The sequence below is a fragment of the Prinia subflava genome, chromosome 19 (genome assembly GCF_021018805.1).
Source record: "Prinia subflava isolate CZ2003 ecotype Zambia chromosome 19, Cam_Psub_1.2, whole genome shotgun sequence".
NCBI classification, from domain to species: Eukaryota; Metazoa; Chordata; class Aves; order Passeriformes; family Cisticolidae; genus Prinia; species Prinia subflava.
The window spans coordinates 3,474,598-3,501,276 of record NC_086265.1 but is presented as its reverse complement, the minus strand read 5'-3'; the positions used below and the strand labels follow the sequence as shown (position 1 = coordinate 3,501,276).

Sequence of the window (26,679 nt, the reverse complement as noted above, 5' to 3'; positions counted from 1 at the left end):
CCCCGCTCGGCACCGCCCCGGCCCCGCTCGGCACCGCCCACCTCGGCTCGGTTTGGCTCGGCACGAGTAGAACCACCTCAGTATCCATAGGCTTGATCCGGCTCGGTTCGAGCAGCACAGTTTGGCTCAGCTCAGTTCAGCTCAGTTCAGCACGGTCCCGTTCGGATCAGCGTGGCGTGGCTCAGCTGGGTTCGGCACAGCTCAGCACCGTTCGGCTCGGTTCAGCTCAGTTCAGTTCAAATCGGGCTTAGTTTGGTGCCTCATCCGTGTCCAGCACGGGCGCTGACTGTCCCTGTCCCTGTCCCGGGCCCCGTCCCTGTCCCATCTCTGTCCTCTCCCGTCCATGCTCAGGGAACTTTGTGCCTCATTGGAGGCAGCAATTAGGAAAAAAGAGGGGGAAAAACCCCAGAAACGTCTCCGCTGCGCTGGTAACTTTTGCGAGAGGATGGTGAGGGAGAATTTGGGTCCTGGACTCCCGGTTCCACGGATGTGCCACCATTACCGTCCACCCGGGCACCCAAAAACCCTCCCGTGTGGCGGGAACAAAGCCAGGGCAGCGCTTTCACAACAGGGAGCTTCTCGGTGAATGCAAATGAGAGGCTTTGTGAAATCGCTCCCAACAATGGCTAAAGGGCTTTTTTTTGGTTTGTTTTACATGCCTTGTGCAACTTCAGCGTATCCAAGTGCAGACTCACGTGCAGGGAACAGAGGTGTGCTCGGGTTATCATCACCATTGCTAAGGAAGCCACAGACCAAAAATACAAAGAGTTTTTAACCCCTAAAAAAAAAATACCAGTGGTATTAACTCGTATGAGACCCAGTGAGGGGTCTGTGAAGGGTGACAGCGATGGCCCTGGTTTACTAAAGGGGACAGGAAATTTGGAGAATATGTGAGTTCAGGAACAGTTTCACCGTGGACGACCCAGGTCGCAGAAAATCTTGCTGGAGGTTCCTGCATTTGCACGTTCCAGGCGTTTCTCTCAGCAGAGGCGAGGATCAGCCCCGTTGTGCAGGGAGGACAGCACAGCCCAGAGAAGGCAAAACGCCTGCCCGAGGTTATCCAGCAGGATTAGGCCGTGTGTTCCCCGGATCAGCTGAAAAGAAATCCTCTTGTGCTGGATCTCAGCCTCCCTCATCCTTGTCCGCCCGTATCCTTTGAAGGGTGACGGGTTCCCGGACAGCTCTTTAGAAAGTGGCACTCGCAGGGACCTCTTGTTCCGACGTGTTCTCCCTCCTGCTACAGCCCTGCTGTAAAACCACCGGTGGGAGCTGCCAGACCTGCTCTGCCTGCAGAGCTGTGCCCCGAGGGAACGGCTCGAGGGGTCCCCAGGGCACAGAGCTGAGCTCCAGCTCGGGGCTAAGCCCTCATTCGTATCCTGTCTGTCTTCTGCTGATCCCGGCATGGACAACGCACGACATTGAGCACCAGTCCTGTGTTAAATAAAGCTTTTGGTCCCCTCGAGCAGCCCCGTCCCTCCCCCGGGGCCTGGAGGCAGATCCAGCGGCACTAAAAGCCTTCCTGAGCCCCCCGAGCCCGCCCGGAGGAGGTAGGAGGTGCGGGAGTCAGGTGCCTGCTGGGAACCCATCCCAAATGTCTGGGCTGGGCAGAGGCAGGCCCGGCTCCCTCCCCCTTCCACAGCAGAGCCAAATGCCTGAGGCCGAGGTGGAATTTCACCCTGGAGCTTGGGAGAATCCAGGGCTCAGGTTACCGGCTTCCCTCCAGCCGCACGGTCCTGGCGCTGAGCGCCAGCACGGCCCCCAGGGCTCTGTGCAGCGCCCCTGGAGCCCCTGAGGGCTGGGAGGCAGCGGCCACCCTGGGCAGAGGCGCTGTGAGGCTGCACCCACGCTGCAGGAGCAGGAGAGCCCAAAGAACCGTACCCATTACTTTAATACTTAATTAATACAACATATAAATTGCTCATGCTCATAAAGTTACCGTAGTTGTTCCCACAGCTCTCTCCTTGCTCTGGCCTCTGTAAAACACTGAAAGCTCCCAAAGATCCAGTCTGCATCTTCCGTGGTCTCCAAAGAGACCCCACCACACTCATGGGACCAGGGTGTCCTCCCAGTTTCTCCCAGCTCCACAGGGCAGGCACTGCCTCAGCAATGGAGTCTCCTCTGAATCCAGAGACCTCGAGGACTGGATTCAGTTTCTTCCACCACCATAGACTCTCTCAGCACCTGCAGATTGCTGGAGGTTGTGCTGAAGAGATGTGCTGAAGGAGGAAAGACATGCTGGTCCATTCCCTTTATTCCCAAAACCAACCCTTGCACCCCCAGCCAGGTCACTCCCAACCAACTCTCCCTGCTGGAGTTCTGATTTCCTGCAGCCTCATGATCCAGGGATGGACTTTGCCTTGTATCGAGCCAGGCAATAAAAGCACCGAGCACAGATAACACCAAACACCACAGGAATTGGGGAGCTCACAGAGCCCTTGGCACGGCCTCTCCCATGCCAGCGTGGCTGGTCTGGGTCCCCAGCTGAGCTTTCCCAGTGCTGCAGCTCCTGGCTCAGCTCTGCTCAGGAACCCCTCAGGACCCTCAGCTCAGTGGAGCTCAGGTCCAAGGGACGTGCTGGGCCAGGATCTGCACTGTGGAGATGTTTCCTCCAGGGACCTGTGAGTGAGAGCAGAGCCCATGCGGGCACACAGAGGGCTGCAGGATGGCAGCAATGTCCCAGAGCCTTCCAATGCCCTGGGGCCCCAGTGCTGGGGAAACACCTTCACTGGGGATCCCACAGCACACAGGACAAATCACCCCTCGTGCCCACAGGTCCCAGACTGCAGTGGGGTGGAGGAGGCCCCAGAAGGGAGGGTCCCAGCACTGCTCTTTTGGGTCAGGGAAAGCTCGAGCCTCAGGAATCTGCTCACCTTGGTGCTCTGATCCATGGCAGCCATCAGCACCAGTGCCTTGGTCCTGGCACTCTGCCTGGGGGAAGAGGATGAGACACATCAGATGGGCCCTGGTGCTGCCCCCTGTGACAGCCAGGCACGGCTCTGAAGGAGGAACTGAGCCTCTGAGGGATCTCCCTGGAGAGCTGCGGGGACAGGCACCCTTTGGGATCACTGTGTGAACTGTGCTGGCTCCTGGGGTGGGATGAGGCAGGATCAGCTGAGATCCTGCCCTGCTCAGCCAGGAATGCCTCAGCCAAAGGCATCTGGCTGCCAAGCTCCAGGGATGAACCCCAGCTGGCAGTGCCAGCTGGCACAGGGCAGCCCTGCCCTTGCCCTTGGCTGTGCCCAGCTCTGGAGCACTGTGGCGGTTCCAGGCTGGGAATATTTGGCTTTGTAGCAGTCCTCTGCATTATCTTGCTGTTGCAGGCAGCAAAACTCCTCCCCTGGCTTTCACAACACACTTCCACAGCAAAGGCTGACAGGGATGATGCCAAGGGAAAGGCAGTGGGATGGATGTGGAGGTGACAGGGATGAGGGGGCTCTGTGGTGCCACACACCAGGAGCAGGAGTAGCGAGAGTGTGGCAATCCTGATGTTTGGAGACTTGGCAAAAATGTTTCGAGGAAGGGCAAGGAGATCTGCTCCTCTCAGCGCTTCCAAATTCCCCACAGCTGCTGCTTCCCTGCCCTTTCCACCTTCTCAGTGGATCAGCTGCCAAGTGCCCTGACACGCTGGCATTTGCTGGTTTCTGCCAGAGCACAAGCAAACACTTTGGGAGGGCACCAGAATATTTTTCTGGCAGCTGAAAGGAGGTTAAGTAACCCACTAGAATTTGATAATGCCACTAGAATAATTGAGAATATAATCTTGCTAGCAGCCCAAGGGTGGGGCTGTTTGCTCCCACTCACACTGAATGGAAGCTGGGGAGGTGCAAGCAGCTCCCTGCCCCATATGAGGGACCTCCCAAGGGAGCAGCAGAGGGACACTGTGAAGGGAATTAACTCAGCCTTTCCCGGAGGGAGACAGGACTGAAGCTTCCCTGGACAGGGAAAGGTAAGGAACACCCATTTCTCCCTGGACTGGCAAGTGCTGAAAAGCCCAAGCCCAGCCAAGCTCTGGGCACACAATCAGCACAGATGGCAGGAGCTTGGGTGAGCAACCACAGCTGGGCTGGTGTTAATCTGCTCTTGGAAGGGAGCGCCAGCTTCCAAAATTGCTGTTTCCCAGGATACAAACTGTGTTACAGCCATATGAACCCAGCCCTTCTCCTCCAAGCCACTGCACTCCAGGAGTGCCGGGTGTCTGACGTGATCAGGAGAGCCAGGACACTCGGAGGCCACAATCCCCACGCTGGGGCAGGTGCAGCAAAGCAGCTTCAGCACAGATGTCTCACCTGCAGTTCTGGCAGAGGACGTGTCCAGGGGGACTCTGGGCACGGGGGCTGCCCCAGGCCGTGCCCAGGTGCTGAAACTCCTGCCCAGGGACGGCCCTCGCCCCGCCCAGGTGCTGCAATGTCGTGCGAGCAGCTTTGTGGGCGGGAGGTTCTCAAACACGCGGAATCCTTCTTTAACGGCAAAATCCCAAGCCAGCTCGGCCACAAACTCTGCGTCCTTGGGGCTGCTGTCACCTGGAGCTGGCCTCCCTGGAGACAAGAGAAAAGGACACTTGTTTGGAAGAGCCTGTGTTAGTCACATACCAAACAGCATCCCGTGCCCTGCTCTGGGCCAGCCCAGCAGGACTCGGGGAAACTCCTCTCTAAGGGATGTGAAAATAACATCAGATTGAATTCTGCTAAAGGCTCCCGGGCCACACCTGATGTGTGCAGACAGACACAGCGAGAGCTCTCACCACCTCCCTGCGAGCCCCTTGGCAAAGGCTGGTGCTGAGCTGGAAGGTCTGAGAGCTCCATCTGTAGGACACAGCTCCGGGCTCCCGACTTTGGCCTCTGCTCAGTTCTCCCGGGAAGGGAAAGGCCCCACAGCACAAACAGCAGGCGGGAACGGGCTGTGCTGGAGCAGGGAGGCAGCTCTGTACCCACGGCTGTGACCTGGTCGGGCTCCTCACCTGCCAGGGAGCCACGGTGACGTCCCTGCAGCACCACAGCCAGGCGGAAAAAGGCAAAGGCCAGGTAGAAATTCCAGTTCTCCGGGCGCTCTGCTCCCGCGTGGCCACAGTACAGCTGGGAATACTCCTCTGCCGTGGGAATCCCCAGGTGCCCCAAGTCACAGTCCCTCAAGCCTGGAAGATGGGGAGAGGTAGGAGTGAGTCAGTGACAGAGCAGCTCAGAGCTCCCCAGGGATGGTGGGAGCCTTGTGGCACTTCCATGGAGACACCTGCACCCTCCAGGACCTGCAGGGCTGCTGTGCTGGCTCCTTATGGAACTCTGGGGTTTGGCACCGGACCGTGCCCCAAAATGCACATGGGGCAGTTCTCCTGATCAGGGTGAAATTGTGGCTGACAGATCCCTCCTAAATGATGGAAACTCTCCCTTTAACCCTGTATTTTTCTTTTTAACTTAGTGCACAAACCACTCCTGATCTGCTTCACAGCTTTCCCACCCAAAAGAGAGGGAAAATAAAGCAAACCCAGAGCCCTTTCCAGCTGCACTGAGCCCCACTGCCAGCTGAGCTGCCCGGGCAGGAGCTGATCTGTTCTGAACTCTGGTTCCTCTGCGTGTGCCCCCTGTGTACCTCTGCGGGCACCAAAGTGGGCTGGCAGGAAGAAGCTCACACAGCTATTCGCCAAATCACACATGGGATCTCCTAGAGTGGCAAACCTCCAGCCCAGCACAGCAAGGACTTCTGGCCTGTCTGGATGAAAGACCAGGTGGTCCATCCTGCATCAGAGGGAAAAAGAGATCAGAAAAGCCTCCAGAGGAGGGAAAATCCCAGTGCTCAGCAGCAGTAGGTGCTTTCAGTGCTCTTCACTCTCTTCAAAAATTGCCGAGTCCTTTGGAACGCAGCACAAAGTGAAACATTAATTTCTGCAAGCAGAGGACGGAGGTTACTCAGTATTGAACTCCCTGGTTAATAACGGACTAAACTGTGCTTTGGAGAATGAAACCAGGTTAGTCAGAGCCTCAGATCAGCAGCAGATGCTACTGGACAGGGTAATCAGAAAGGGAAGCAGGCAAGTCTTTGTCCAGGGGATCTCCTGGTCATTTCAAAGGCACAGAGCTCCTGCCATGTGCTGTAGATCATGCACAGCCCTCACCAGTGTGAGCCCCATGAGAGGCCAGGGGTGAACAAGCAGAGCAGGCAGTGATCCTGCCAGGGTGCAGAGAGCTCCTCGGGGAAGGAGCCTTGGTCCAGAGCTGGCACTGCAGCCCCACAGCCCTGGCAGGATCCAGCTGAGCTCCAGCAGCACAGAAGCACCACAGCGTCCCTCCCCTCTGTCCCAGCCACCCCACTCCTGCAGTATTCACCTGGAACACTGGCAGGTTTCACCACCCAAACCCTTCCAGCACCCAATACCACTGACAAGAAGCACCAGGGCTGATTCCTGAGCATTGCAGGAAGAGCTGATGATCCTCCAGTGTTAGACCAGCATTTGCAGCTGCTGGGCGAAGAAACTCAATCTCATTCCCTGGGGATGCTGACCCTGACCCAAACCCAGCTTTGGGCTGCTCTGAAGCTGCTGCCCCAGCCCAGTCAGCACCTTTTAGAGTTTGTGGGTGATTTGACACTCAGTCCTTGTGTCCTGCCTGGGATGTGCTCCAGGGCAGTACCTGAAATCACCGTGCACCACTGTTGTCTTGTGGGATTCAGGAAAATGCAGAGGCAGCCACTGGATGAGCCTCTCCATCGCTGGGATCAGGTGAGTTTCCACAGCTCGATACTGCCTTGTCCAGGTCTCAACCTGCTGCTGGATGTAATTTCCTGGAACAGAGGAACGGAGGCTCCCAGGGAAAGGCACAAAGAGGCTTCAAAAGGGACACAGGAAAAAGTCAAACAGCCAAGCAGATCTCAGCAAATCCAGAGCCCTGATTGAAGCTCCAAGGATTTAATTGCAATTTTCAGGGGTCTCTTAACTGGGCACTGGATTTAATGTTCAGGTGGAAATAATGCAATCCTGGACAAAAATGTAACCAGTTCCAGGAGGCTGAGCTATCTCTGCAGAGGGACTGGAGGGGATGGTTTGGTCAGAGGAGGATTTTGGAGAGGTTTGGTCAGAGATGGCAGCAAAGAAGTTACTCCTGTACCCACAGTGGGCAGAGATGGCAACAAACATGACTGGAAGCTCTGGGAGGTAGGAGAACTTTGGGAACTCATAGGAAACCTGGATTGGAAGAGCTCTTCACACCCTCCCACCACTCCTGGGCAGTCACACTCTGGACTGCTCATCTTCACTCTCCCACCTGCCCCCAGCTTGGTCCCTCCTGCCTATTCCTTGGAATGCTGATACACAGGAGAAGAAAGGATCCAGAGGCTCCTCTCACCGTGCTCCCCGAGGTCCTGCAGCTTGGCAGCTCCGAGGTCCAGGCCATGGATCCTGGCCAGGACCTGTGCCATGGCCGCGTAGCAGGCCCTGCGCCGGCGCGGCGGCACCGCGGGCAGCGCCGCGGCGCGGTGGACGTGGCCAGCACGGTGCTCCAGCAGGTAGAAAGGAGTGCCAAGGATGCTGGGAAAGCAAATTGGGACCAGAGGGCTGAGGTCAATCCTGCTGCTACCCCTCAGATCTCACCTGCACCTTGAACATGCTGCCCAGGCCTCACCTGCATGGGCAGGTGGAGAGCAGCCCCAGCAGCGCTGGGTGCTGCTGCAGCCCAGCTCAGGCAGCCTGTGGCCCGTGGCTGTGGCAGGCTCAGCCCCAGGAGCCGAGCCTGGAGCCAGGCTCCAGCTGTTCCCCTGCTCCCTGCAGTGCTGTGAGCTGGGCTCTGGGCTTCCTCACAAGCACCAGGAGCAGTGGGCACACAGACACTGATTCCTGCAGCCAGCAGAGATCTGAGCAGGCTGCAGGCCTGAGGGGCGTCCTGTCACAGATTTGCTGCTGTCGTTGCTGTCTGAGGTCTGGCAGTTGGCAAAATCCTTTCTTTATTGCAAACCTGAGCACTCTGAGTCAGCGGGAAGCCCTGCAATATGGCTTTAGAGTGGCTTTTCTAAGAGAGCTTTTGGATTAATTGCTAAAATGGGACACACCTAAACCAAGCTGAATAAAAGTGATTCTGGGTTTTGAACTTCTAGAGGCTCCTCCAGCCACACACTGCACAAATGTTCATTAGATCAGAGCACTTTGTGAGCTCTGGCTCCCTCTCTCCTCCTCTTTGGGGGAATCTGGCTGCAGCTGTCAAGCACAGAGTGAAAGCTGAGGGACAGGATTACCTTCTGTCCTCGCAGAGAGCAAGCACAGGGGGCACAGGAACACCAGCCTCAGCCAGAGCCTTCAGGATCCTGCCAGGGAGGGAGGGAGGCACAAGGGATCAGTCCTGGAACTGCGGTGTTGGAGGCAAACACAGCACACCACAGCACACCACTGTACTCAGATTTAAATACACTAAAATAAATGGCTGGGGGAGGTGAAAGGAGCACACTCCCCTGGCCCAGAGCCCCCAGACCTCTCCCACACTCTGGAACACAAGGGGAGGTCATAAATGATCCTCCCCACATGTCCTGCTCCTCTGGCACAGCAAACTGCAGCAGGGCCCTCTCACCTGTATTCCCTTGGGACAGAAGGGCCTGAGGGGCCTGAGGGAGGCTCCTCCTCCTTCTTCAGCACCAGCAAATGACCTCTAAACTTCACCAAATAGCTCCGGGTGGAGTCTCCGTGGTCAAACTGCCGTAGCTCCAGTGGGGCTGGGAGTTGGGAGCAGAAGGTCAGCCCTTCTCCAGGTTTTCCATCCCCTTCCTGCACCTGAGGCTGAGACCTCACTCTGTGTCCCAAACCCCTGGTAAACATGGCAGTAGGTCACAGATGCCTCACAGGACAGGAATATTCCTGGCATCTCTTTGGCACCTTGTGCTCAACCCCTCCCAAAATGAGGAAGTTCTAAAATGTTGTTTCTTATTTCTAGGAAAGTGATGGATCACTGACACTGGAATGGCTGTGCTGTTTGCTTGGAGATTATGAGCCTTTCCTTAATATTATTTTTCAATCCCTATGTCATATGGAAAAAGCCAATAGCTCCAGAATACCCAGGTTTTCTGATGGAAGGGCCAAACCCACTGCAATACCTGTTGGGTGGGCACCAAGAACATCCTCGAGGTACTTTTGCAGACGATCCTTTGGGATTTCCATGCCCGGTCTCACTGCACGAGTATAGGGAACAAACCCTCGCAAAGGAAACCCCAGGTGGGCTTCCAGCTCTCTGAGTGCTGCCTCTGGATCATCAACCTGAAACCAGGAGGGAGAGAGCAGCACTGGGTGACAGCCAGAAGACAAAATTTCCTGGGAAAGAGAGAGCCCTGCCTGGCTGGGATGCGTTTATCTGAGAGTCCATCAGCACTGATCCACTGACACACAGGAATTCATGGGTCACTCCCTGCCAACACAGAGCTTCCCACCTTTACTCTGCCCTGCAGAGACCTGTGATGGTGGCACTGTGAGCTTGGGCTGGGATAAGAGCTGGAACTCCCTCCAGGGGAGTGGAGGTCACTCTTCCCACCAGTGCCACTCCTGTCCTTTCCCCAGTGGTCCCCAAAGTAAAACCCCTTTGCTCACTGACCCCAGAGCCTGGGAGTAACCTGTCAGTCCCCAGCTGACTCATCCCTGAGGCCTCAGAGCTTCTGGGAATTCATTAACTGGGGCTCATTTGCTGCTGTGGTTGTCTCACCCATATGGATAGGGCTGTTTCTCCAATAGGGAAAGAGGAACAGGAAGGAGAAGAGACTTCCCTGAGGTTACACGGGGTTTGGAGCCATGGATGAAACAGCCCAGAGCAGACTTTGCCAGTAGTCCCTGCTTTAAGCCCACCACATCCTGCAGGGACAAGCACAGGCTGGAACAGAAGGCTTGGCAAGATCCGGCCACTGCCACTTGAAAATCCTGAGCTGTTCAAACCAAACAGCTGCTGGACCCCAAATCCATCCCTAAATCCCACCCTGGCTGTGTCACTTTGTACCTTCACTGTTTTCATGCCAAGCTGGGCTGCTGCCTTCAGGTTCTGGCTGCTGCTGTCCAGCAGGATGGATTCCTGGGGCTGGACACCCAGGCGCTCCAAGCAGAGCCTGTAGATCCCAGGATTTGGCCTGCGCATCCCTTCCTGGTGTGATTCAACCACCTACAGCAGCAACAGATGGATTATGCATGAGCCTGCTGTGACCACAAACATCTGGGCAGTGCTGGAAATGGAGATGTGAGGGTGGGAAGGAGACTGCTCTAATTAACATGAGAAATAAAGGAGGTGGTTCCAGGGACTGTGTGGGAGCCAACTGCTTTGGCCGTGGCTCCTCAGCTCAAATCAGCCAAACAGGATCAGCCAGTCCTTGGATGGAAGGTACCCAATGAGACATCCCAACGTGGGAGACTCCCTGCGTGTCCCAGACCAACTGTTCTGTGCTGTCCAAGGAAGCCTCGGATGGCAGCACCTTCCAAAGGCTCTGGAAAAGCAGCATCCTGACCACTGCACCCACCAGCCAGCCCAAAGCCATCTCCACAGCAGCTGTGTTGACCATAACCTAAAATCTGGATCAAAAAATTCATTGACTCAGAGTCTGAATACTCCCACTGCCCTCACAACCATGAACAATCCCAGCAGCCATTCCCCTGCTCTGATAACAGTGAATCCATTGGATGGATATAAAGCCAACGCTAATGGAAATCCACATTCAGTTATTTTTCCCCCACTAATTGCTGTGCAGGGCTCTCGCTCTGTTCCAGGACACCAGTGGGTATTGGAGCCTTGTGGCTGATGGCTAATCTGTGTCACCTCTGCAAAGGTGAGGTGTGTTGGGAAAGAAAACTGCTGGGAGAGGGATCTGTGCAGGGAGAGGAGACTCTGCTGGGACAGGAGCGTCTGCTCCTCATCTCACACAGGTCAGCATGTTGGGATAATGGGTTTTTTGTAGTACATGGACTCTTTGAAGAGTCCTTACTCTTTTAAAGCTCTTTCTTTGTTTATTTTTTTGTTTTTTAAAGCAGGCAGGGCACTGAATAATAACATTTATTTCTAGTCTGGTGTTCCAGCTTCCAAGTGCTTTATCTCCATCGCTGCCTGTGCCTGTCACACAGAGACTCGTGGCTGTGTGGGCACTTTGCAGTGGATTTGCAAATGTCACTCAGCCCCTCTCCAAGTGCCTACAAGGAATTGTGTCAGGAAATGTTTTCCCAGGCTGTTCCACTGATATCAACCAAACTGTGCTGCTGCTCATCTGCAAACTGCACTTAAAGAATTTCAGTTGCTGCATTCCCAGGTGGAGGAACAGAGCCCCGTTTGGGATCCATCCGGACTCACCACATCAAAGTGCTGCTGGTCCAGGGGCAGGAACCTCTCTCCACCCCTCAGGCACAAGCTGTGGCTCAGCAGAGCTGTCTTCAGCCCTTCTGCCCGGATACACTGAGCTGCTTCTGCCATTATGGGGAGCTGTTTTATCACCTCATTGTGGATTAAATCCCGGAGAAAGGAGTGCACTGGAACGCGGACATTTGCCTGAGGAACAGAGAAACCCCAAGAGTGAAAATGGGCCAGAAATGGGGTGAAAATAAGAGTGGTTGGGTCGTTGGGTTGCTTGATCATTTATCTTGCTGTTCTCTCAGCTGAACTGCTTTGCCCAAATAAACAAATGTTCTCACATTCCTAACTCTAGAGCAGAGATAAAGAGCTGATTTTGGGAAAGAGAATTCACTGGGACTGTGCCTGCCATGGGATCAAGGCAGGTTAGAGACAGATACTGACAGCTCAGCAGGCAGGAAAGGAATCTGCATTTTAGACCGAGATGTTTAAAAAGGATTTTATTCCAGTAGGAAATTAAGGAAAATTAATCTGCCTGCCCTGCTTAGGAACCAGGATAATGGTGAAAATCTGCCCTGCTCTGACAGCAGTGCTTCCTAGATGGAAAATCCAGACCCTTCAACCAAAGAATTTCTTTTTAAAGCTCCTCTTTCCTCACTGGACCTGTTTCCATGCAGTCAGGAAGCACAAGGAGAGCAGGGGGGAGGTTGGCTTACAATCTCAAAGCACTGCTGTCCCAACTCCTGCAGGAACTCCACAGCTGTCAGCTCTCCTCTGGAATACTGGAGAGAGAGGCTGTTCTCCTCTCCACACAGTGCAGCTTGCTGGATGGTGCCGGCTGGAATGCAGCTCTGGGCCTCCCAGTCTGCGTGGAGAACAGCAGGGAAGCCAGGAAGGAGCATCAGCAGAGCTGGGAAATCAGCTTGGAATCCCTCTGAGCTCAGTACATGGCCCAGCACTGTGAGAATGATGTGCTGGACTGGGGTGATTGACCCAGCACAGAGGGAAGAGTTTGGGCATTCGGGGAACTGCAGCACCTCATCCCTGTTTTCAGTGAGGAGAATTCCTAAAGCTGCTGAAGGACTGTGCCAGCCTGGGGTGGTATCAGGTGGTGGCACAGGAGCTCTGGTGACCAGGGACCAGATCACGAGAACGGCTGGAGCTGTGCCAGGGCTCAGTTAGCCTGAAATATCAGGGAAAGGTTCTTCCTCCAGAGGGTGTTGGGCACTGCCCAGGCTCCCCAGGGAATGGGCACAGCCCTGAGGCTGCCACAGCTCCAGGAGGGTTTGGACAGTGCTGCCAGGGATGGGATGGGATTGCTGGGGTGTCTGTGCAGGGCCAGGAGCTGGACTGATGATCCCTGTGGGTCCCTCCCAGCTCAGGACACTGTGTGATCCTGTGGGATCAGGAATGGGAACACGCACCTGTGGCTGTCCTGTGAGGGGCTGGGAGCAGCACCCCGCTCTCCTCGAAGATGACGGCTTTGTGAGAGACGCCTCTGGACTGCGGCTGGGTCAGCAGCAGCCGCTGGACCCCGGCACACAGAAGGTTCTGGGCACGGGCAGCGCTCCTCAGGTACATGCTGGGAACCACGGGAGGGGCCACGGAAACTCACACCTCAACCGAGGAGATGCTGGAGTACAGTGGTAGAATTACAGGGGAAAGTGTTCATTTATGCCCACAGAGTCATGGATTGTTAATGTTGGAGAAGACCTCCAAGTCCAGCCTCCCCAGAGCCACCAAACCCTAGGGCCAAAGTTCTCTGCTCATGCTCTGAACTTCCAGGGATTGTGACTCCAGCCTGGGCAGCCTCTGAAGTGTCCCAGCCAAACCAGGAACCCCTCAATGGGGTTTTACATGGGGCTCACATCCCTTCAAGTGCTGGAGACAATGGGATCGCTCATCAATAACACAAATTACTGATCATAATCAGTGACTGCAGCCATGTGAGGGTCAGGCTCTGCTCCCAGGGAACAAAGGACACTACAAAGTGAAACGGCCTCATGCTGTGCCAGGGGAGGTTCAGGTTGTACATCAGGAGGAACTCCTTCATGGAAAGGGTGTCAGGGATTGGAACTGTCCGGGGAAGTGATGAAGTCCTCATCCCTGGAGGTGTCCCAGGAAGGTCTGGTGATAAGGCGGGGATGGTTCAGGGGCTGGACTCGATGATCCCGGGGGTCTTTTCCCCTCAGAGTTCCCCGGGGCTCTCTCCCCCTCACAGACCCCGCGGTCCCTCACACCTCCGCGCCCGGCGGCGCGCGCGGCTCCCGCTCTCGCGGGAACCTACCTCGAACTCTCGCGAGAAGCAGCGGCCGCCCCTCGCAGCCCCCCGCGCGCTGCCGCCGCCGCCGCCGCGCCGCCCGCTACGTCACCGCGCCATGACGTCACGGGGTCAGAGGGGAAAGGTGCGGGAGGCGGAAGCGGCGCCGGTGCCGGTCCCGGTCGGCGGCGGCCCCCGGAGCTCATGAGCGTGTCCCTGGTCGTGATCCGGCTGGAGCTGGCCGGGACCTCCCCGCTGCCCGCGGGCTTCGCCTACAGCGCGGCCGGTGGGTTCCCCCCGCCGAGAGCACGGGCGGGGCGCGGGCCGGAGCGGCCGGGCCCGCTCCGCACCGCGCAGCTGCCGGCGGGGCCGTCCCGGTGCTGCCGGTCTCGGGGCTCGGCGCCCGGCGCCCCGTGCCAACGCCTGCTTTGTGCCCGCAGCTCCGGACATGGCAGCGGAGAGCACCGGCGCGGCCCCCGCCGCCGTGCCCGCCTGCCTGGAGGGGAAGGGCCCCGGGGAGCGGGCGGCCATCCTGCACCAGCACCTGGGCCGCAGGGAGATGACCGACGTGATCATCGAGACCATCCAGCCGCGGGCAGGTACCGGCCCGGCCGGCGGCGGCGGGTTGGGGTCGCCGGTGGCGGCCCCGGTGCTGTCACCGGCTGGGCAGGGCTGGCGATCCCGAGTGTTTGCGGGTCCGGAGCCGGCCCTGCAGCTTGGAAAACAAGCGGGGAAGTTCAGGAATGGGCAGAGCTGGGTGTTCCTGGTGGGCACTTCCCACTGAGCTCATCCAGTGCACAGCGTCCTCCCGAGGGCAGCTCCGGGGACAGGACCCCGGGAGCGGCTGGAGCTGTGTCAGGAGCGGGGTTAGGCTGGATCTCAGGAAAAGGTCCTTCCCCAGAAGGTGCTGGGCACTGACCAGGGCATGGTCCCAGCCCCGAGGCTGCCAGAGCTCCAGGAGGGTTTGGACAGCACTCCCAGGGGTGCCAGGGTGGGGTTGTTGGGGGTCTGTGCAGGGCCAGGAGCTGCCCTGGGTGATCCCTGTGGTCCCTTCCCCTCAGTAATGGGGAAACTTTGCCTTTGTGACAGATGAAGCCAAAGCTGCCATGGAAGGAAGAAAATCCTCGGAGGCTGCATCAGCTGAGGACAAAACTAAACAGGAGGATCAAAGCAAGGAGTGTGAGGCTGCTCCAGACTCGCCTTCCAAACAGCTCCCAGACCAGATTTCCTTCTTCAGCGGGAACCCCTCGGTTGAAATCGTTCATGGAATTATGCACCTGTACAAAACAAAGTAAGAGCTCCTGGTTAATGGTACCCGGGTGAGTTGGCCACCCTGGGGCGGTGGCTCCTGAGTGGGGACAAACAGGAAGGGTGACTCGCTCCTGGGAATGCAGAGAGTGTCTGGTGTCAGTGGTGGAGCTTGGAGCTGGCCTGGGTCCCCAGCTGTGGGTGACACTGGGGGTGTTGAGGGCTTGTGAGAGGGTTAGACAAACACAGATTCCAAAAACGAAAAAAAAAGCAGCTTTCCAAAGGACCCCAGAATTAAATCCTGATCTTTGTGGCCTTGCTGCCAGGCCTGGGGAGCTGTGTGAGGCAGGAGGTCTCATGCTGTATTCCAGGAGTTACAATTCCACACCACTCCCCTATGATTGTGTGAGAACTCCCATTTCAGGTCTTCCTGAATGCTACCAAATGGGCACTGGGAATAGCAACAACCATTGCTCAGTTGTTCCTGGAGTGGTGCTGAACATCTGGGGCTTGCCAACTTCAGCTGTTTCTATAGAAAAACAGGAGCCAGACTATTCCTGGCAATCCCATTGTTCATGGAGCTGCCCAGGTTAATCCTTGGCTAAAGCATTCCTGTTTGTGGTCACCCACCACGGCCCGTGACAAAAGAGAGTTTAAATTCAACAGCAGAGCTGCTGTGACTGTGTGGTTGGAGCTGTGTGTCCAGCTGTGTCCCACTGTCCTGCCGTGGGGGGTGAGGTGCAGCTGTGTCCCCGCTGTGTCCCCAGCAAGATGACGTCCCTGAAGGAGGACGTGCGGCGCAGCGCCATGCTCTGCATCCTCACCGTGCCTGCCACCATGACCAGCCACGACCTCATGAAGTTCGTGGCCTCCTTCTACGAGGTGATCGAGCACATGAAGATCATCAGGGACTCCACCCCGAACCAGTACATGGTGCTCATCAAGTTCAGCTCCCAGGTAAGGTGCTGCCAGCGTTCCTTGGCTGCAGGAGTGTCACACAAAGGTTCAGGAGGGGTTGGGTGGTTTCACGAGGCAGCCCTGAGCTAGGGTTACCTGTGGAGAAACAGCCCTGTCCTCTTTCCCAGAGAATTCCTGGTGCTGCTGAGGTTAGTCCCACACCTGGAAGCAGTGGATGCCATGTTCTGGCTGTCCTTTTCTTTTGGCAAGATATTTTTCAAAAATTACTCCATTTACATCTGCTATCTCTCAGCTTGTTCAGAGTCTTGTGCTGTGCTGAACAGAAAAGACCCAGCCAGGGGAGCTCCCTTTGTTTTAAGAAAGACTTTTTCTGCTTTTCTGAGGGTGGTCTCACAGCCACTGTGGAAAATTTTGCTTTACAAATGCACTGAAATTGCTGGCAAAGGGTAAAACAGGTGCTGAAGGGGAGTCCCCAGCTCCTGCTGAGTGCTGCAGTGTCAGCATGGTGTCACTGCCCTGAACTTCACTTGTGTCTTCCAGAGGTGGTGCCAAAATGCAGTGCCTGGAGCTGGCTGAAACCCCTCCTCTGGTGTTCCAGGGCAGAAAGGAGGACATGGGAGGTTTCTCTTCCTCTCCTGCGCTGGATCAGCTGCGGATTCTCTGTTTTTAACCAGTTTCCCCTGCTCTGTGCCCAGGCTGATGCAGACAGTTTCTACATGGCCTGCAATGGGCGCCAGTTCAACTCCATCGAGGAGGACGTCTGCCAGCTCGTGTATGTGGAGAGGGCTGAAGTTGTCAAGTCAGAAGATGTAAGTTTGGTTTGGTTTTTTTCCCTGCACTTCAGAAGGTTTTAACAAGATTATCTGGAGAATTTAGCAGCTAAAATACCTTAATGCACCATCCCCAACTCCATTTCCCATTCTGGTGGTCCTGGGAAGAGTTTGTGTGGTGACTCCATGTGCTCTGTGCCTCAGCTGTGACCTAAACCTGCCTTGGGTTGTAATTTAGGGAATCCACAGAGCACAGTGGGGCTGGCTGCAGGTGCAGCCCTTCCCTGAGCCCTGGCTGTGGCCTTTTGAATGTTGGGGATCACTTTCTTTGCAATAAATTCCCAACCACTGTGTGGCCTCCCAGCGTTCCTGTGTCACGGTTTTGAACCCTGGTGCCAGCAGTGATGGGGAGTTGGAGTTAATTGCTGGTTTTGGGAGGTGCTGAGCAGTTTTTCTCTCTGCTTGGTGCTTGCAGGGGGCCAGCCTGCCTGTGATGGACCTGACAGAGCTGCCCAAGTGCACCGTGTGCCTGGAGAGGATGGATGAGTCCGTGAACGGGATCCTCACCACGCTGTGCAACCACAGCTTCCACAGCCAGTGCCTGCAGCGTTGGGAGGACACCACGTGAGAGCCCGGGCTTTATTTCCACCTCTGAGGCCCTGCTTGCAGTGGTGGGGGTTGTGCTGACAAAGCTCTGCTCGTCACTGTGGGGGCAGGAGTTACTGCAAGTCCTAATGCTCAGTTTTTCCCATTAAGGGGCTCCCAGAGAGAAATCTCCCTGCCAAAAGTAATTGAACAATGATTCCCCGGGGCCTCGCTGCTGAGGCAGGGAGGCAGTTGTGGAGGAATGCTGATTATTTCAAAATACTCCAGGAGAAAAGTGCTGGGCTAAACAGGCCTGGCTGCACACACAGCCCTGCTTCACTCAGCCTTGGCAGCTGGGCAGGCCCTTCCTTGGCACTGCAGATGGATCTGCTCCTGCCTGTCTGTGTCTGTCCTTTAAAGCAGCTGTTCTTGCTGCCATTGACCCTTTCCTCGTGGTGCTCCCAGCTTCCCAAATCCCTGTGGAGTGGGATTTTGGTGTGCCTGGAGCCCCCACGTGCTGCTGTCAGCCGGATGTGTTTGCCATTCCTCTGGTGGTTTGCTGCACCTCAGGCAGGCACAGACACTGCAGCAGGAGGCTGCAGATCCTCCCTGTGGCTGCTCCATCCCTGCTGTCCCAATGCCTGGATTCTCTCAGGGAATGTGGGGAAGGCTGTAGCTCTCTGTTGTAGCTCTCTGTGATCCATCACTCCTCAGCCAGAGTAACAGAACTCAGTGAGATGAAGCAGATTTGGAGCTGTGCAGGCTGATGGATGCTTTGCTCCATAAATCCAAGCCAGTGGAAATTTGGGGCAGTGGGGCATAGCCAGCATAGGAGTGTGATCCCAAATAGCCTTTAAATATGGAATATACAATTTAAGCAGAACTTACACTCCCAGTCTGAAGAAATGACAAAGGAAAACCCCTGTTCTTCTTGCTCAGGCACCACGGAGGCTGCAGGTGCCTGAATTTGAATAGGAGCTGACTGCAGCCCAGTTGTCTCTTCCCTGGAAGATTCCTGGGGCTTACCCAGCAGCTAATGAACAATAAATACATAAACAGTCCTGGCAGCAGCCTCAGTTATCCCATTCCTGAGCTGAGCTGCTGCTGCTCCAGGGCTGGACACAGCTTCCTTCTGTCTGGGGTGTTCTGTCTTTGTGGCAGCACCCAGGGAGTTCCAGAAGAGATGAAAGATGTGGATCTTTGGTAGATCCAAAAAGGATTCCTGCTACTGATTCTCTTAGGGTACAGTTATGGGATGTTCTTCCTGGGAAAGCTGAGATTGAATCCTTTGGGTTGGGATGGGATTGAAGCGTCTCAGGGTTGTTTTAAGGACTGAGGGGTGTTTGCAGAGTGTCACTTGGCTGTCCCCAGCAGTGTGTAGTTGCAATGCCCTTCCTCAGTGTGTAGCTTCTGTGTAAACCCCTTGCACTGCAGCAAAACCTGATCCAGCTGAAATGGCTTTGGGAGAACTGTTCTTTGTTCTGGCACCAGCTTAAAATCAGTAACTTCGTGTGGAATGAATTCAGGTGGGGTAAATGTGAGCTGATGGGTGATACAGGGAACATCCTGCAGGCATTTCCCTGGAGCTCTCTGGCTCTCTTTTCAAGGGCTGGGATGTGAAGTTGCTGCTCCCTGTGTCTCATGACCTTCTTGTTGCCCTCCAGGTGCCCTGTGTGCAGGTACTGCCAGACTCCAGAGCCCGTGGAAGAGAACAAGTGTTTTGAGTGTGGAGTTCAAGAAGTAAGTAGGTGGGTGGAAGGCGAGATCTGGCCTAGATCTGACTGCACAGCTGCTTGGGTTGCTTTGGGGCTTAATTCTCAGGCTGATTTTGGGCTGGTTTTACCAGCCAGTGGTGTATCAGCTTTCCTTTTGGGTTGCATCAGTGGATGGAAGGGATGTTACCTCACAAATTTCCTGTTTGGACAAATCTCCGTGATTCTTAGAAAGATCAGTGTGACAGCAGGGAGCTAAACCAGCCTGATGGAGGTGGCTCCTCCAGTCTGTGCCCTCCAGAGCTTGCTGAGATCCTTAGCCAAGGCCATTCTCCCATCTGGGTGGGATTTATCCATTCCCTGCAGGGATAATTCTCTTTGATGCGCAGGGACCTCCTTCCAGCTGAGCAGGGGGAGCGGGGCAGCGAACACCGCTCGTTCCTGGGGGTGTGACCGGGGTGGGTCACGCTGTCTGGGGGTGCTGCTGCCCCCCAGAGCTGCCCCCCAGAGCTGCCCTTTGCCTTGCAGAACCTGTGGATCTGTCTGATCTGCGGGCACATCGGCTGCGGGCGCTACGTCAGCCGCCACGCCTACAAGCACTTTGAGGAGACGCAGCACACGTACGCCATGCAGCTCACCAACCACCGCGTCTGGGACTACGCCGGCGGTGAGCCTGGGCATCTCTGGGAACAAGGATGAGGCACACATGCTGGGGATGGAGGAGGTTGTGCCTGGGATAATCCCTGGCTTCGGGGGGCAGCCATCTCTGCTCTAACAGCGGCTTCCTGGGGCTGGAGAGGGAGAAGGTGGCTCTGTCATGAACCAGGGCGGTCCCACAGCGTCCCTGGAATGTTTGTTGCTCCTTTTCCATTGATTTGCCTTGGGCTGTTGTGATAAATACGCCAGAAGGTGGCTGGGAGGAAGCACAAATCCATGTGGTGTTGGCTTTGTGCATCGCTGAGGGGCAGGGTCTGGGTGGTTTAATTGTGCTCCATGATTGGGGTTCCTCAGATCTGAGTGCCCGTGGTTGGATTTTCTCTCCCCAGATAACTACGTCCATCGGCTGGTGGCAAGCAAAACTGATGGCAAGCTAGTTCAGTACGAGTGTGAGGGGGATATGTGCCAGGAGGAGAAAATTGATGCCTTACAATTAGAGGTAAATATTTTCACTTGTTGGACTCTGCGTTGTGGAAGTGTTTCCAACCCCGCCACGACCACGGTTCAATCCCATCAGCTGAGGCAGCAGATCTGTTCCCAGCCTGGAGGAAATTGTCTCCAGGCAGAAGCAGGATGGCTTTACTGCTTTTTTTTTTCCTCTAATTTTTTTTTAAGCCTCTCCCTGGCTCTGCAGAGCCGATGCAGCGCAGTGTGAGCTGGCTGCAGTGTCGTCCTGTGGTCACTGATGATTGAAGAGGAGCTGCTTGTGCTGCTGCAAACAGGGGGCACTGGAGGGAGAAGTGGGTCTGAGTCACTCCCCAGACCCTTCCTCATGGATCTGTGGCTTGGTTTCAGAGCCAGGGTCTGTGTGGAACTGTCAGTTTGGGTAGTTCAGCTCCCAAACTGAACAAGAACGCAGGAATCCCCAGCTGCATGCTCACCTTGGCGAGCACAGAGAGCTGACAGTCTGATGCCAGCTCTGTTCTGTTCCCTTCCCTTGAACAGATAATGATTTATTTATTTTTTCTACCTGTTGCCCGGCTTCTCCTCCCATAACTAAAGGAGAGAAGCTTGAAATCCCTGCTTCACTGAGCAGCCACTGCAGCACGATTTCAGCCGCATTAGGCACCAGGGTTTGTGAGGAGGAACAGCGCACAGAGACCAGACTGGAGGAGCTCATTGCTCACATAAATATTTGGTTGCTTTTCAGTGCATTTTCTGAATAACACTTAGATGCTAAACCAGCTAATTTTAACCCTTGTTTTTTTCTGTGAGATGTTTGCTTAAAGCATGTAAGGTCTCGCTTTCTTATGAGCTTGAAAGATTCAAGAGAGAATGAATTTGGCAGAGTGTTTTGGTACTCGGAAATTACTGAGAGTGATCAAGGCTCTGTGCATGTTTAATTCTCTAGTGAATGCTTAATTTGATGCTTATTAGCCAGATGAAAAGGAGTAATCACCTTTTTCAACCTTCTCATGACTCACTTGCAGAACTAAAAGGGAAAAGATGGGATGTAGGGCATAGATCCTTGTTCGGATACCAAAATGACATTTGAATGGGCCATACATGTTGGAGAAGAGTAATTGAGAATAGTTACAGAGAGCTGAGGGTGCTTTCCCAGAAATCTCCTTGTAGGAAAGCTGGATATGTGCATTGATCCTACTGCATTGGAATTTGGATTGTGGATGGGAACTGTTCCCCTCAGCCTTTGGAATTTCAGACTCTCAGGACAGGGATGGGCAATGCTTCATTTTCCTGTAGACATTTATGGCTATTCCCATGAAAAAAATTGTCTCCTCTTTGAAAAGTTCTTGGCTTGATACTTTTACTTCATTGATCCTTGTTGTGCTGTAAAGGCTTTCCTTAATTTCACAAAAACCTCAAAATTATTTGATTGGGAAATCAAACTGGTGGATCTGCAGCTGGGATGTGTGTCCAGAACCTCCTGATTTCACCTGGTTAAATTGACTTGTGGAACCCTTAGGGCTCCTCAGCCAGCAGGGCCACCCTGACTGCTCCGTGTCTCTGTGTTTGCAGTATTCCTATTTGCTGACAAGCCAGCTGGAATCCCAGCGGATCTATTGGGAAAACAAGATAGTCCGGATCGAGAAGGACACAGCTGAGGAGGTGAGCTCTGCCCTGGGCCTGTGGGAAGGGTCCTGGCCCTGTTCAGTGGGAGAAAAAGGAGCTGCTGGATCTCTGGTCCAGCCTGGGCGCTGCTGCCGCAGCCTGCTCCGCTCCCAGCGGGGAGAATTGGCTCCAAGATGGATCTGTCCCTTATCTGGCTGCTCCCAGGGAGCAATTTGCTGCTCAGTGGTGCAGAAGCAGGTAGATTGCCACAGAGATTGCAGCTTGATTTAAATGTGCTGCTGGGGAAATGCAGCAGTGGTGGAAGGCAGCGCGTGGTGCTGCAGGATCCCGGAGCCATCCGTCTCTCCGACACGGATCTCCAGGGAATGTTGGTGGAGCAGAGACAATATGACTTTAATTTGCTTGGCTGCAGGAGGTGGAACTGTCTCTCTGCTCCAAATGCATATTGATTTGCCCTTTCTTTTTGATCCCCTCTCTCTCCTCATCACCCTTTGGGAAAAGTTCAGAGTCTCCTCCTATAAAGCATCCTGCAGGCAGGACTGCTTCAAAATGTCACCAGGAAAAATCCAGGGAGGATATTCTACTGCTTTTTCACTCTACATAGATCCTTTCAACCAGGTTTATTTAAGTGAGTCAGGATTTAGAATTAGGTCCTTAACTTTCTTCAGGACTTCTAATTAACCATTTAAGTGTCTGCAATTAAGTAAAAATAGAAATTGTGACTGTTGAAATGCTGGTCATTGACCTTGTCCTAAAGAACAGTCCCAGGAATCTTATGGAGAGCCATATAAAGGGAAAATATATATCAAAAATCATCTTGCAAGTGGCCAGGAGACACAATCCTCAAAGCAGCTTCAAAATGAAACCACTCTGATCCCTGCTCCAAATGTGGTTTCACGTTTAAAGATCCCAATCATTTTATCCGTGGCACTTGCTCCTTTTAAGCCTTGTCTGGATCGGTGCCACCATGCAGTGTATTCCATTATCAGTGCTCAGGCTCCTTCCCCAAATGAACCATCAGTTGCACAGACATTCCCTGGCTAGGACTGGGAGGCATCACAGCTGCTCTGCGTCCATGTGTGCTGACACTGACATTTGTCCAGCCTGCTCCTCCAGGAAAGCATTTCCCATTTCTTTCCTGCCCCACTGCATGTGAGCGTGCTGGAGGCACCAACAGAAGGGAGACAAGAATTCCTGACTCTAAATTTCCTGTAAGACTCATGCTGGAGGTTTGACACCTGGAGAAGGAGAGCTTGGCTTTGTCCAGGAGCAGCAGAGGGAAGAGGAAAGCCACAGCCAGGGGATGTTTGTGTTTGTGTGAGGGAGATATTGGTGTCACTGGGTCAGTGCCTTATGTCAGCACTGCTGAGTCAGCCCCTGTTCATCTTCACACTCATTCTCTGAGGTTTAGTTCAAAATGAGCAAAACCCCACCCCTGTAACGCCTTGAGGTGGAAATCTGAGTTTCCTGATGGATCCAGAACCACGAGAGAGGGGCCAAAGGAATGCTGGATGCAGGCAGGAAGAAGTTAAAGAGCTGCTGCAGCTTTTGGCAGTGCCTGGCACGGATCTGCAGCCGGAGTTGCTGTTCTGTGGGAGCAGCTTCCACGGCAACGTGGCTCCTTGTCTGGGATCTGAGGGTGACACGGGGGGTCCTCACCAGAACAAAGCCTTGGCTCCAGGCTTTCCTCACCTGGGCAGAGGAATTGGTCAAAATCTAGAAACATCTCTGGAAAACTGAGTGTCCTGATGAAAGGGCAGCGGACTTTGAGCTGTTGGAAATGCCCCTGTGTTTGTTTTTACAGATTAACAACATGAAGACCAAATTTAAAGAGACCATTGAGAAGTGTGACAGTCTGGAACAGCGGCTCAATGACTTGCTCAAAGAAAAGCAGTCAGTGGAGAGGAAGTGGGTACCACTGCCAGGTTCAGTTCCATGCAGCCATTAAAACACCGTGCACTGACATCCAAAAAGAAAAAAAACCCTGCTATTCCTGGGCAGTTTTCAGCTGTTTGAGCTGCAATACTGAGAACATGGCTTGCTTTAAAAAAAGCTCTGATTTCTGTAGGTGTTCACAAATGGGAAGTGTGTGAGTGAGCACAGCTCTGGGGCCCTGAGCTCCCTTTCCACGCTCTGCGTGTTTAGCATTCAGGGATCCTTCCTCTCCCTGCTCTGAGGGAGATGCCAGCCTGTTCTGCCCTTGGTGGGTGCATCCAAAGGGATGAAAGGCAACTCAGCAGAGGCATCACTCAGCACAGAGGAACACACAGATCTTGGGAAGTGCTTGGAGGAAAGATGTCAAGCCTGGGAATTGTGGATCCATGCAATCCTTGGGTGGGACTGTGTCCCTGTTCCTCCCAGCCCACGGCCTGTCCAGCAGTCCTGGCTGGAGCAGGGAGCACAAGCACTGAGCTCCTTGCAGCTCCCTTTCCTGAGTGAAAAAAGGCAGAGGAGGGTGTCAGCAAACTGCCAGGGCAAAAGTTGTTGGGAGCAGGAAGCCCTGCCTGTGACTCACAAGGCTGTAACCCTTGTGAGAGCATCTTCCTTCCCAATGAAATGGTATTTTGAGGGTCTTGAGGGTGGCAGGAGGCCCCTGGCTGCCCTCAGCTCTCTCAGGGTCCCTTGTAGTCCCTGTGCCCTTTTAGGCACCCATTCCCAAAGCTGCAGGTGCGTGTCCAAGGTCTGCTCCATCTCCCAGGCACACCCTGCCTGCTGCCTGTGCTGTTGGCATTTGGCACGAGATGGAATTGTCTGACCCGGGGGGGATTTTGTGTCTTCTTGTATTGCCTCCCCTTGCCCATCTTTGCTGAAAAACCAAATTCCAGGTGGGGTTGGTGGGCTGGGGGTCAGTTATCCAGTGAGAAGGCTGTGTTTGGTCTGGGTGGGCAGTGCTGCTGTCCTGACTCGTGCTTCTCTCTGCAAGGTGTTCCCAGCTGAACAACAAAGTGGCAAAACTCTCCAACGAGCTGAAGGAGGAGCAGGAACTGAACAAGTGCTTGCGAGCAAACCAGGCCTTGCTGCAGAACAAACTGAAGGAGGAGGAGAGGGTGTTAAAGGAAACCTGTGAGCAGAAGGACCTGCAGATCTCTGAGATCCAGGAGCAGCTGAGGGATGTCATGTTCTACCTGGAGACACAACAGAAAATCAACCACCTCCCAGCTGAGACCCGCCAGGAGATTCAGGAAGGACAGATCAACATTGCAGTGGCATCTTCTGCCAGCTCCTCCACGGCGGGCACGGGCAAACCTTCCTCCAGGAGAGGCCGTGGCAAGAGAGGGAAATGAGAACAGGAACTCTCTGCTCCCACCCTGGAACTGGCCATGAGGCCAGGCTCACCTCGGGACTCAGGCTGGAAACACCCAGCTCACTAAAGCTCAGCTAGAAATTGTCTCCAGAGCTGCTCATAAAACTGGCTGCCAGTCAGTGGAGGTGTCTGTGGTATTTAAAAGCATTTCACTGCACTATTTAGCTGTTTTTAGGCAGATCTTGGTGACCATTTTGCCTTCCCTCCTTTTCAGAGCCCCTCCTGTCATGCATTTGACTTTCTTGGAGAGTGTTTTGGGGTGTGTGGGGGGATGTCCGTGTCCAACATCCCATTCCTGGTGGGGATGCTGTAGAGTAGGCTCAGCCCAGTGTGTAAGGCTTCTCCAGTTCTTCTCCTGGATTAAAAGTATTCTCAATTAAGAAGTTATTTAATAAACAGTGTAAATTAGGTTATATACATCTCCTTTTTGGTATGTGCAGTCCTGACACTGCAGAACTGCCTGTGCAGGAGTAGAACTGTAGTTCAGAAAGAAAAAGGAATGAGGTGTGGAAAATAAATCATCTTAGTGGTGTAAGAAACCAGGCAAGTCCTAAAGGCCAGTGGTCTGGGAATTGAAAGGCTTTAAGGGACTTTGCTCTGATCTCTCTTCATTTTAAAGGTGGCCTTTGAGAGGCCTGTGCTTGCTGTGCTGCCAGTGGGGCAGAAAGGGTGGGAGTTTTGTGTTCTGGATGCTGTTTAATGTGGTTATTTTATAGGTATTTCTACAAATTTAGTAGAGCCATCTGTGAGTTGGGGAACACATTCCCAGCATTCCGGAGCTCCTGGAGCAGGGTGGGTGTGTGTCCCTGCCTGGGCTGCACTGGGGGGGTTGGTGTAAGCTCCAGAGTTGTTCTCAGAGCCAGGTGAGGAGAGGGACAAGCACGGCCTTTTCCAAACTCTTCCCACATCCCTGGAGCTGCCGGGTGTGCAGAGCTGGAGGCGCTGCCCCTCCAGCAGATCCTCACCAGGAGCTGCAGCTCTTGGTCCCAGTTCCTGTGCTCACCAAAACGTGGCACTATCACAACCTCAGCTGGCAAAGCTTCCCTGTGACTTGTCCGAAGGGACACAGGTCCTGGAAGGGGATTTTGTGCACAAATCTGCTTTGGTTTGGGTTTTTTTTGTTGGTTTTCACTTAGAGTCTAAGACTCCTCGATGCTCTGGGGTGGGAGTTTTCCCCTGGAGGAAGCGACTGTCCTGGTTGCTGTTGTGCTCAGAATCAGAGCATTTAAAGGCTGATCTTCTGTTGAAAAGGGCAGGGGAGTCCCCAGTTGTCTCTCCAGGCCACAGGATGATCCTGGTCCTTGTTGGAACAATCATGACTTTAGTTTGGAACGCTGAAACAGGTCCAGCCTGGAGCACAGGCATGGAACAGGCAGTCCTTTATTGCTAGAAGTTCTTTTTTTGGCTCATTGAAAGGGACAAGTCCCAGTCCCTGCAGTGAGCCCGGGAAGGCGGGTGGTTCTCATCCTCTTCCTGCCTGCATGGACAGAGAGAGTTGAACTTCCTCATTGGAATTACAGGGCTGCTCATGCTCTTTGGGCATCCCCTGCTTGGGTTTGGAGATCTGCCCCCACCACCTGGAATTTGGACCTTTTCTGACTTTGTAGCAGGAATGTACACTCACTTTTCCAGTGTGTGGATTGTACTACCAGGCCTCTGCCTTCTGTAAATGACTCTAAGGACCTCGAGATGTACAGCACGGCTTGCTCTCCTAGAGAAACTATTTTATTTAAGATATATTTTTACACCATTAAGATCCTCTGACCTTTTGCTGAAGGCTTGCTTTGTGTAGAACACTAAAGATGCTGTACTGTATCTTGGAATTCATTTTCAAAAAATGTGATGGAAAATTAAA

General features: G+C 54.2%; 2 protein-coding genes across 7 annotated transcripts; one reads left to right on the top strand and one right to left on the bottom strand.

Annotated features, from left to right (window-relative positions):
• Positions 1-32: 32 nt before the first annotated feature.
• ACAD10 (acyl-CoA dehydrogenase family member 10) lies at positions 33-13,745 on the bottom strand. 6 transcript variants are annotated; one of them, XR_010082725.1, is made up of 16 exons: positions 13,567-13,745; positions 12,704-12,861; positions 11,996-12,144; positions 11,283-11,477; positions 9,951-10,109; positions 9,064-9,223; positions 8,544-8,685; positions 8,215-8,283; positions 7,332-7,513; positions 6,621-6,771; positions 5,584-5,729; positions 4,958-5,131; positions 4,287-4,535; positions 2,871-2,928; positions 1,937-2,216; positions 33-1,431 (listed from the first exon to the last, which is right to left on the bottom strand). XR_010082725.1 is itself a non-coding variant. In XM_063416355.1 (15 exons), the coding sequence occupies exons 1-14, from the start codon at positions 13,743-13,745 to the stop codon at positions 2,897-2,899; spliced, it is 2,145 nt and encodes a 714-aa protein (XP_063272425.1). In that variant the 3' UTR covers positions 33-2,216; positions 2,871-2,896. The 6 variants fall into 6 exon arrangements, 5 of the variants coding, with proteins under 5 accessions (XP_063272425.1, XP_063272427.1, XP_063272429.1 ...); XM_063416355.1 differs by having other exon boundaries at positions 33-2,216; XM_063416357.1 differs by having other exon boundaries at positions 33-2,203.
• On the top strand, positions 13,691-26,679 carry BRAP (BRCA1 associated protein). Its single transcript, XM_063416360.1, has 12 exons — positions 13,691-13,825; positions 13,980-14,138; positions 14,629-14,830; positions 15,555-15,744; positions 16,401-16,514; positions 16,951-17,099; positions 18,725-18,800; positions 19,301-19,439; positions 19,819-19,928; positions 21,467-21,556; positions 23,325-23,428; positions 24,444-26,679. The coding sequence occupies exons 1-12, from the start codon at positions 13,744-13,746 to the stop codon at positions 24,802-24,804; spliced, it is 1,776 nt and encodes a 591-aa protein (XP_063272430.1). The 5' UTR covers positions 13,691-13,743; the 3' UTR covers positions 24,805-26,679.